Genomic DNA, 11,556 nt, shown 5'->3' with positions numbered 1-11,556 from the left:
TCAATTAATCACACTTCTTCATCCTCTTAATATGTTGAGAAGTAGTTGTATAACATCCCACATCTCCAGACCCTGTCAAAAATTTGTTTTGGGGGAAAATATATATTGTAGTAATTAAGACAATTATATCGTCTTGAGAGGCGAAGGGTCATTTGGAGCTGATTAATAATCGTGGAATTGGCGCCAAAGAAAAGTCAGGTGGTCACGTGCTTGGGCCTGTAATTAAACATCTGGGAAGGATATTTTGGTCACCAGAGGTAGCACTTTTTGAATACATTTCAATGTTGCACTTTGGACAGTCTGCAGTAAATACAAAGTGTGTGTGTGTGTGTGTGTGTGTGTGTGTGTGTGTGTGTCTGTCTGTCTGTCTGTCTGTCTGTACGACTATGAATAAAGGGTTGATGTAAACCAGCATTTAGCTGCTGTGGAAACTTTTTCGGTCAGCCTGCTTTGATTCCATATATGGTGTTCAAATAAAAGTTCAGGGGATGCCCTTTTGCTGATCTCACCGCACGCAACACACACACACACACACACACACACACACACACACACAGTGGGAGTGGTGGTGAGGACTCTCTCACACCTGGGCACACACACAGTGGGGCTGGGGAGAACCTCTCTCACACCTGGGCACACACAGTGGGGGTGGCGGGGACCCCCCAGGGACACAAGCAGTGGTTCTCTGACTTGTGGGTGTTCAGTACTATGAAGCACGCTCATGCCACCCCTTAGCTGGCACCTCTCACTCTTCGGACAGGCCAGAACTTTTCATCCCGTCACCTCCGGGACAAGTCATCCCGCGGGTCCGTGGCTCTTAGGCAGCAGGTCTGACCCCCGCAGGGTTCTCAGGTGGAGGCTCCGGGGCGCCTCTGCCCCCGGGGTTCCCCCGCAGAGCTGGCGCTCGGGGCGGTGGAGGCGGCGCCGGAGGCGGGAGTTGGCGGCCTCGGGGCTCCGGGCATCGGGCCCCGTCCTCGGCCGGCTCGCCCCGCGGTCCTCCCTCGCTCGCTTGCACACCCGCTCGGCTCCTATGCTCATATTTGGACTCGGCCGCCCGTGCCCAGGAATTTCCCGTCATGCCTCCCGCCGCCCCGTCTGTCGCCCGGAGCCGGGAGGGAGGAGGGAGGCGGACAGCGGCGGCGGCGGCGGCTCGGCTGCCCCGGAGTGTGCGGCGGACCCTCCCGCGCCCTCTCGCGCTCTGCCTCGGTCTCTGCCTGCTTACGGCCGCGGCCACCACGCAGCCCGGTGAGTCCGCCAACCTCGCCAACCTCGTCCCATCCGGCCAAGTCAGCCTTGGGACCCGAGCTCCCCCGCATCCCATCCCCCCCACCCTCACCCCCGATCCCGGGAGCGCAGCGCCCGCGCCACCTCTCAGCCTCGAGAGCGTCATCCCCCGGCCGCAGAGCCCGGGCGGGTCCCCCCGGGACGTGCACGGAACGAGGTCAGGCGGGAGCTGACACCTTACCCGTCCCCCCACGGCGAACCTGAGCCACGGGAGCCACTGTCCCCAAGCGGGGGCCCCTGGGGGACTCCTGGGGTGGCCGGGGGCGTGGGCTGCAGCACCCCCTGGCGCGCTCTGCTCCGCTCCGGCCTCCGCCTGCAGCCGTGGCCGGGATAACGGGCCGGGGCGTGGGAACGTGGGAGACGCCACCAGGCCAGCGATCTCACCACATCCCGTCCACTGCCCCCCCCCCCCCCACTCCACGTCCCGTCCCGGGGAGAGGGGTGCACCCGGGGCCGGGCTGGCATCTCATAGGCCCCAACCCAGCAGAATCCCAGTGGAGCAGGTACCAGTTTTGTCTTGTTTTCAAGTGCAAACAAGTTAGCTGAGCCCCCCCCCCCCCTTTAAAAAATAAAAAACAAAACTTTTCCACTGGGCTGTTCCAAGTCATACTATCCAAGTAAAAAGTACGGTTCCTGCCTTTCTTTGTAGGTTATGCGATAAGGGTGGTAATTCTGAAGGCGGAACAATAAGGTTTTAGAAGAATTTTCTTTGAATCATGTAGAAAGTATTAGGGAGTTTTCTGTTGTTTTGTGTGGGTTCCCTCCCTTGAGTGTCAAAAAACCAATTATTTGAAGCGTGAGGGGAGATTTTAAGGGGATTGCGAAGCTGCAGGGGTTCTTGAATTTGGACCAGGGTCAACTAATCAAGGCTTGGTTCTTCTATTTTGTCTGGCGAGGCAAAACACTGTCATTATTGAAAACTGGGATAACTTGGGAGAGGCTAGGTGGTTGCTGTTTGGCCATCGGGTGGATGGAACTGTCAAAATGAGATTCGGTTGGCTGGGACGCACATGTTGGTTGGCAGTTGACGGCACCCTGGCACCCCGTGCAGGGTGAGAGACGAAGTAGGTTTTAGAGAGTAATTTTACGTATAAAATTTTACCCACAAAAGCTTTGCAGGGTTATAGAGTTTACAAAGTTGTTTCTCAGAACCGAGGGCGGTAGTTAAATGGACTGAAAGTGCAGCTTGTGACTACTCACTTCAGCAGGGGAAGCCTTTTTTATGTTTGCTTGTTCCTGAATACGGGTCTTCAGAAAGGACCCACCTTTTAATAGATTCGTAATCCAGGAGCTGCTTTATCGTAGTCCTTGGGAATCAACAGATCCTGACTTCTCATTTTATCAGTGGACTTCTAAAAACTTCTGGGCTGGATGATAAGGGACTGATTGTGCTGAAGGGAATATATGAATGATTCTTTTTCTATGTCTGATATGTTGACTTACTTCATGCCTGTGGCCAAGCAGACTTTGAAGACCAAAATCAACTGTGCTGTGGCGTCTTGCCAGTTTTGAGAACACCAAGTTTATATTTGGATGACTTAAATATAGTTTTAAAGATTTGTTCCTACCTGATATACCAATCAAGTTTCCGATGCTTTCAATAGTTTCCTATGTGGATGTCTGGAATTTCTTTTTATTATTATTATTATTATACTCAGTAGCTCTTTGCCATTTAGATTTTTGTCACAGTGCCTAAACTGCCTGTCTGCCAAGGTTGCAGCATACAGTGTCATTTAGACGTTTGAATCAAAGCACTGTTTTCAACTTTTAAAGATTCTTGGTCCAATATTGTCATCAGAAGTCCTTGCTCTTTCATTAAAACAGTAATAAGGATGTCTAACTCCCAGCATGGTGGGATACCCTCTCATCCAAGCACTCAGAGGCAGGGGCAGGCAGATCTTCATGAGTTCTAGGTCAGCCTGGTTTGAATAGCAAGTTCCAGGGCAGAGTCAGACTGTCAAAAAAAAAAAAAGTCTAAAAACTGTCCCCCCAAATAGAATTCATCAGTTTTCCTGATGTATTTTTCACTTAATAACCAAACATAGACTTTTAAACCATCAGAAAACAAAAATAATGCTTTTGAGCTCCCTCATAACTAGTCAGAGCCCTTTGATTTTTATTCCCATATATATTTTATATTTATTACATTTTGTATATATTTTATACATGTGTATATATTTTTTGTAACGTTGCAGTTACAGATTTGGTGGATGAATTTGGTCCCCAAGTTTGGCTCGTTTTTCCGCAAATGCCTTCTAACTACAGGATCCTAAGTGACTCTTTTTGTTTGCATAACCCCGCGAAGCCACCCACTTCATTCCTTCCAACATCTGCATGTCAATCTTTGACTTGCTACACATGTTAAACTGGTCTACAGGTAGTCGGGGCTGATGGGCGTGGCTTCAGCTCTGGGGTGCCATCCGCTCTCGGGATTGGCTTGATAGATAGAAGGCACGTACCAGAGCTCCTTAAAATTCAGTTGCATGTGTCCTTCCCCTTAAAGACAGAAAGGGCTGCTTGTGTGGCTGAAAATGTCCGCCTGCTCTTTGTAGGTAAACTGAAGCCTCTGGCACGTTGTGATAACTTGGTTTTGGTATTTGGGTCAGGGAAGATATCAGAGGACACTCAACACTTCTTGTCCTTGGAAAGCCTGCTGCTAGTCCCCTGGGGAACCTTCCAAATGAAATCCCCTAGACTGAGGCTTTGCTTTATAATCAGGCCTCTCTGAAGTCTGGTCTACTGGTCTGATGTCTTCACCGTGGACGTGCCTTTGGATGGGAGCATGATGAGCCTGTTAATTGTCTCTTGATTAGAATTTCTTATTGCTGCACACGGATCTCACGACTTTACCTTGAATGCCCTTTGTTTTCTCTTTCTTGGTCATAATTTCATTCTCCTTGTAGAACGTTCACTGTGGTCCCTGCTCCCTGTTACTGTATTCAGTGGCTCAACTTTCTGAAAAATTTTCCCCCCTGGAAGCCTTTGAGAGACTAGAGGAAAAGTGGAGCATCGATGAGTCAGTTGACTTTGTGGAGGATTTTGATTACTACTTGTTTCGAGTGACAGAAATAAACCTGAACTAGTTTTAGTCGAAAGAAAGGAAGGATGAGGGAAAGGAATGTACTGGAAGACCACTGGAAGCCAAGTGCAGACAGACCTTATTAGGGCCTACGATTATGAACTATACTGAAAGCCTGAGCACTCCCGGTCCCTGCCTTCGTTGGCTTCACTGTTCTCTGGCTATTTTCGTTTTTTGTTCCTGTGTCTGCTCTTTGTTGTTTACAGTTACATGTTGCTGCTCAGCAGCTCTTATTCTCTTTCTGTGTCCTTTGCCCACAAACACAAAGTTCAGTCGTGTTCCTGAGCAAAAGATCCCGACACACACAGTTTGGGTCACATGGTTGGTCTAGATTTCCCCCAAAGTCTTTTAGTTATAGTATCCTGTAGTACAGCCATGGAGAGTTTGAGTTGGCCTTTTCACGTCTCAAATAGATATATTCAAATATACATATTTGAGACAGGGTTTCTCTGTGTAGCCTGGTTGTCCTGAAACTTGCTCTTAGACCAGGCTGGCCTTGAACTCACAGAGATCTACCTGCCTCTGCCTCCTAAGTGCTGGGATTAAAGGTGTGCACCACCACTGCCAGGCTGGGGTCATTAGTCTTTACGCTACATAATTTCTTCTTGATTATAGTGTGTGTGTGTAAGGTGGGCACCAGACTTCATGCGGTTCCTTCTCCTGCAGGAGTACTGAGCGGGGAACCTCTGGGAAGGCAACTGGGTGCATGTCACACTCAGGAATTATGAGCTTGGCATGGAACAGAGTGGTGAAAATCCCGTATGCTAGCCATCAATCCATTCTGCAGGCCATCATCTGCATATTTTCAGGAATCCACTCACTAAAATGTTGAGTCCAAGTGACTGTTTATGTAAATTCATTGGGGGTATGTAAACGATAGAGGCATTCTAAATAGAAATAATGTAGGGAGTATGAGTTCGTGAGGTTTAGCTTGCTGCCCCGACTTTTGCTTCACGGTCTCTTGTCAGATCCTATTTTGTGAATCCTTCTGTCTCTAATAGAACCTTTAACTTCCTTTAGCATCTCTAAGGGCTGGTGCCACCTAAGACCCTATGTCTTCACCATGTGGCAGGCTGGTGGGTGGCCTGCAATTCTGAGAAGGCCCTTAGCACTGGAGTGCCTGGTCTCAGTTATGTTGGATCTGAAACCTTCACACCCACTGCCATCTTCCTCCCCGACACTGGAACACAGGTGCACTCTCCTCTCTTCGTCTTTGTCCGTTTGTTCGGTTTTAGAAGCTTTTCCATGAATGCTCCAGTGTCCTGTGTGGAGATGGAATAGGTAAAAGCTAGGCCGTTTCCCCATCATCGGAAGTGATGCAGGAGAGGAGGTTACCGAAGACTCACGTGGGAGGGGATCGGCTTTGGTGGGGCACATGCTCTTATATTAGACAGAGCAAATGCAGAAGGAATGGAGCAGCTATCATGGGGAAGAGTGTGACAATTAACGAGGTGGAAAAAATTTGCTTTGGCTCCGACCATGCAAGACTCGTAAGGACAGGCCCGGAGATTTGGACTGGCCTAATAAGCTGTGAAATTGGAGTTTCTTGATCCCTGAAACGGCACAGTCAGAGTGGAATTGTAGGTTACCTTTCTAACAGTTCACATGATGAGTTGAATTGGCAGAGAAGCCACCGGGTGAATAAGAAGCAACCCGAGAGGGTTTTCAAGAAATAAAGGCCTGAATTAGGGAGTGGCAATGGGGTTGGAGGAAGAGGTGTTGCTGAGGTGCATTGGGCCGACACCTTTCATTGGGTATTGAGAAAGAGAGGGATAGCTAAAAGCTGCTGGCAATATGTCAAGCTCCGGTGACGGAGAGAATGTGAACTCAGAACAGGTCTGTAAATGGATCAACATAAGCGTTAGTTTCTGATCTGGTCTGCTTTTCGGTGCTGATAGGACATTCCCGTGCGAGGGTGTGGTAGGCGGAGGCTTGGAGGGGGAGAGAGCGGGGTTAGAAATAAAACTTGTCTGAGTGAGGAGGCCCGGCATGGAGGGGTAAGAGGAGAACATTGGTTGGCTTGCGTACAAGGAGGGATACGCGGAAAGCACCCTAAAGGAGACAGAATTTGATAAGGCTTTAAAAGATGATCCCTCGGCACCTGGCCTTCTGTCTGTGAGCTGCTCTGCTGGAGGAACGCTGCTCTTCTAATTCCTCCTGTAACATGCAGGAAACACCGAACACAAGATACTGCATCCAGAATGCTCTTAGCCACACAGTGCGGGCGCTACTCCCCCACTCTCCTCCTCAATAATTGGGACTTTAAGTTATTCAGTTAGTTCTGGACACGTATTCTCTCTCACATGCCTCTTGGGCCCTCTTTTTATCTCCCCCCAAGAATGGGCAGGGAATGGAGATAGAATGGAGTATTCTGGGTTCTCTGCCGACGCCATGATCAGGTTATGTGTCCCTTTGGATATTTTCTCTGTCTAAAATACGCAATGAAGCAGACAGTCACCTCACTACTCTTTGTACTAATAATAACTAAAATCCCTAAGACATGAATGCCTTGTTTGTGGTATCAGTTGTCACCTGCATGGTTCTGCACCCTGGATTAGCCACTGTCATGGAGAAGTGTGGCTATCTTGGCCTGTCTACTCAGGGTATCCAACTGTGGGGTGATGTAGAAGTCTCTGGGCAATGTACTGATGTCTGAAGCAAAGTTCAGGGAACACTTATTTCATGTGAGGCTTATTTATGTGGGTTGTAGAGATTAATGACATCTAGAGCTGATTAAAAGTGAACCAGAGAGAGAGAGAGGGAGAGAATGGTGGCCTGGAATGCGTTCTCGGGGCCCAGCTTCCACGCTCGTAGTGTGTCCTGATTCTGAGTTTTTAAAGACAGTGCATTGGTCTGCACATGTGGGTAGTGACAGGTTTATGTACAGAGTGCAGTATTAAGAATGATTTCTTCCTCTCTAAATAAAAGGAAACAAGAGGACTCCCATATGCTAATAGCTGCACTTTTAGTAGCTGTTGACTGAGAAAATGCATAGCAGCAGAAAGCTACTATAAAAATTTGAAATTCAACTTTGAATATAAAAGCATACCCATATGCTTACAGAGTGCACATGCGAACATTTTGACTTTGAAAGCTTGTAGGCCGCACTTGGTTCTTTGGCTTGTAGAGTATTTTCAAGGACGTTCTGGATTCAGCATCCCCTGGGTCATTGTCTCACTTTAACTTTTTTGAAAAAAAATCACTGAAATTTGGAATAAAAGGAAATTCCTCAAAATTCTCTCAAAGTAACTGCCACCTGTTTTTTTTTTATTTTTTAATTTTTAATTTTTATTCTTGACCGAAGATGTAGTGGCTGATACTGGGTTATGACATGGCCTCAAGGATGGGGGAGACAGACAGTCTACTTTGAAAACTGTGTTTTCACACATCATTCCTAGGTCTATAATAATGATTTTAAGGTGAAGTTTGCATAGCACACTTAGAGCACTCACTGTTTTGGTTACACCTGCCTGCCGTTGTTATACATAATATAATGAACTCTTATAGTTTCTTGTATTGGTTATTTTATTTGGTAATTATAAAAGTACTTCAGTACATATGTTAAACATAAGTCATTATTGAGAATAAGCCTATATACTCCATGGGAATGTGAAGTAGTCCTTGTATAAATCTATCTTGCTTTTATGTTTATTGTTTGTTTTTTTATTGTGTTTGATGACTACAGAATCTGGGCTTGGTTGGAGTTGGAAAGATTGGTAATGTGTTAATAAGGAAAAGTGTGATCACGTCTCCTGGGACCTAGTCCAGATTAGATAAGACAGTGGGTGAGATGCCATAAGCACTCTTGGAGTTCCAATTTCACAATAATTGAAAGGAAAAAATTCACTGTCATCTTTGCTTCTGGTTTTAAAAAAAATTATATTAGGTTTTTAATATTTTATGCGTATGAATATTTTTACCTACATGTATGTCTGCACCATGTTTGTGCAGGACCCATGGAGGCCAGAAGAGGGCACTGGATCCCCTGGAACTGGAGTCACAGGGGTCACGTGGGTGCTGGGAATTGAACCTGGATCCTCAGGAAGAGCAGCCAGTGCTCTTAACAGCTGAGCCGTCTCTCCAGCCCCTGATTTCTTGCTGGGAACGTGTCAGACTGCCTTAGTGTGCCAGGAAGAGAATGGGTTGAAGGCGAAGGATGCTCACCTATAGGAAGGGCAATTTGAAACACTGCAGGTTCTTTTACCTGTGATGTTTCCTTTACGCATTTATAGCCTGTGGGTTGTCTCAAAGGTCTACCAGGAGCTTCCGTAACTTTTAATGGAAGTAGCTCAGATAACAGATTGTCTAGAGTTACGTTTTTCCTGTCATGCTTTTAGTTTCTCTCCTTTGTTGACCGACCTGCAAACATTCTCTAAGAGCTTAAGTTTGAACTTTGTATCCTGGCGTGCCCGGTCATTTGATCGACAGCTAATGTTACATAACCTTTTAAAAGATTTAGTGTTTACTTAAAGGATAGATGGCAAGCATATTAGAACTATCCCACGAATGCCCTGTCTGAAGTAGCAGCAGCAAGCCTTAGAAAGGATGTTTGTTTTTCCAGGGCAGCAGCCAGGGGTTGCTTGTTTACGCTTGAGAGTGTATCTCAGAGGGGAAATTTCAGAAAGTATATTAACAGGGTAGATAACGAGCAGAGTTTGCCCTCTGGCCATCCTAAAAGTAGGCTGAACTCTAAAAACTGGTTAAAGGAAAGAAAACCAAAGCAAAAGGCAAAAACAGTAACAATAACAACAAAACGCTTTGCTTATATGACTCCTGAGCACTGTAGCAGTAGCTCGTCTCTATGGTTTATTAGTCAGCTTTTGCTCTGTTCTTATTTGAAAAGATTTCACACATGCAAGAAGAGTGTGTAAGTAAGGTGTCTATATAAGGAAAACAGAGTCTGGTCTTAAAAATCTGAGTGCCCCATCCAGCTTCGGAATGGAATGTTAAAGCTGTCTATGTGAAGTCCTCGGTCGTATCTTCTGCCGCCTGGCATTATCTACAGTGCTTTGTGATTTTCTCATTTCTCACCAGCGATGGTGGGAGCTCCTGCTGTCTTTATCCCTTTACCAAAGAGGTAGCTTCTATTACGCGTTCCCGTTCTGCATGCTCTGGTCCTTTATATACCGATGCGGTTATCTGCTGGATATAGTGTGTGTCTTGCTTTTTCTCCTGAAACATCTTTGTGTTTCTAGATAGCTGTGTACCATACATTAAAAAAAAAAAAAAAAAGACCAGCATATTAAAAAAAGTGCTTTATACATTTATTTATGTGTGTGGGTGCCAGTGTGTGCTTGTGTTTGTGTTTGTATGTATGTCTCTGGGTGTGTGTGTGTGCGTGTACACATGCTTGAGCACACACTGGGTACATACACACACACACACACACACACACACACACCCCATGGTGCACATGTGAAGGCAACTTGGGAGAGTCAGATTTCTCCTTTCACCATGGACTTCAGGGATCAAACTCTGGTCTTCAGGCTTGGCGGCAGGGACCCTCTACCTACCCGATTCACCATCTTTTTTTAAAAAATTTTTAAAATTTTTATTTATTTATTTATTTATTTATCTATTATCAGCTTGATACAGTATAAATTCTTATCCTAATAGTGATAGTGAAATGTTTCATTGAGGCTTGCCCAGTAATTGAGTAAGACCAAAACTTATTATAAGCCACAGTCATCCTAGGGTCCCCCTGCTATATAGCCTCTCTGGTTCTGTGGGTTGCAGTTTGATTGTTCTTTGCTTTATCTGATTGTTATTATCTTGCCAGCCCCAAATATCCTTTTTTTTTTTTTTTAAGGGGGGAACTTTCATGATCTTGTGTGAATCAGTTAACACCCTAGGATTTTTCAAAATAGCTTGCATCTGTCAAGCGATGCTTGCTTCATCCATCAGCCATGTATAATTGTTAATAAAAATGCCTTCCAACGTGAAATGACCAGAGAGAAAAATAAAGTTCTGGGTAGGGGCTGGAAACAACTGGTTTTATGCTAACCTCAAATTACAGAAGTGGAAATATTGGGGTAAGGAGTAAAAGCCTTAAAAATACTTAATATTTTAACAAGTAAAAATTTTAAAGATAAAAGTAGAAATAAGAAATTAGAATTGCTTTCTTATGGTTTTTTTAATAAACTCAAGTTGTTAGGAACATTAAAATGTTTTGTCATTTTATTGTTTAAGAATTTCGTATGTACAACTGTTCCTCTCCTACCCTCCCACCACGCGCTCTTCCCAATTTTATGTGCTGTTTTAAACCCCCCCCCCCAAGTCCACTTGGTGCTGTCTATATGTGCATGGGTGTAGGACCATCTCCTGGAGCTTAGATACCCTCTCAAGGACTCACTCTTTCCCAGTGGCTGTCAGTTTTCAGTGGCTCCTCAGCTAGCGGTCAGGCTTTGTGACCCCTTCCCCTGTCCAACACCAGATTTTTTTGTTTTTGTTTCTCAAAACAGGGTTTCTCTATGTAGCCCTAGCTGTCCTGGAACTCGCTCTGTAGCCCAGGCTGGCCTTGAACTCACAGAGATCTGCTTGCCTCTGCCTCCCAAGTGCTGGGATTAAAGGCGTGCGCCACCACTGCCCGGCTCAACACCAGATTTTTGTCTGGCTTCTGCAGGTCTGGGGTGTGTAATCATAGCTGCCGTGAGTGTGTGTGTGTGTGTGTGTGTGTGTGTGTGTGTGTAAAACTGCCCTGCCCTGTCTGGGCAGCACAAGCACAGTTATACATCAGTCCTTCTGACTTTTGATTCTTACAGTCTTCTTCTTCTCCTTCTTCTCTTCCTCCTCCTCCTCCTCCTCCTCCTCCTCCTCCTCCTCCTCCTCCTCCTCCTTCTATGATGATTGTGGAGCCTTGAAAGGGAGTCTGGGATTCAGATTTTTTTTTTTTAGGGTGAGCATGTTGACTAGCTGTGGCTCTCTGTGTTAGCCATAGGTGATCTATAGATAGACGAGAAGCACCTAGGAGGTTGTTTCATCTGTGTTCATCTAGAATATTAATGGTAGTTGGTTCTCCCCTAGCGCCTGCCATCTGCCCAGTCACAGGCTCTTGGCCTTAATGAAGACGCTAGACATGAGTTCTGTTTTGTACAGGGGACCTTCAATCCAATCAGAAAGTGGGTTGGTTGTTATCATGACCTTTGTGCCACTCTTACACTGGCTGGCGTATCTTTCTAGTCTACTTGCTACTG

The 11,556-nt window shown here is 46.0% G+C and overlaps 1 protein-coding gene across 1 annotated transcript in view; it reads left to right on the top strand.

The window, feature by feature from the left end:
• Positions 1–1,022: 1,022 nt before the first annotated feature.
• The window catches only part of Msrb3 (methionine sulfoxide reductase B3), a 131,883-nt gene continuing 121,349 nt past the window's right edge, over positions 1,023–11,556 (top strand). The window contains exon 1 of the mRNA XM_036169799.1: positions 1,023–1,245. Within this exon, the coding sequence (XP_036025692.1) occupies positions 1,031–1,245 (215 nt within the window). The 5' untranslated portion in view covers positions 1,023–1,030. The remainder of the gene's footprint in view (positions 1,246–11,556) is intronic.

Source organism: Onychomys torridus, chromosome 20, assembly GCF_903995425.1.
Source record: "Onychomys torridus chromosome 20, mOncTor1.1, whole genome shotgun sequence".
NCBI classification, from domain to species: domain Eukaryota; kingdom Metazoa; phylum Chordata; class Mammalia; order Rodentia; family Cricetidae; genus Onychomys; species Onychomys torridus.
The sequence above is the reverse complement of the archived record's forward strand: the minus strand, read 5'-3'. Positions and strand labels throughout refer to the sequence as shown.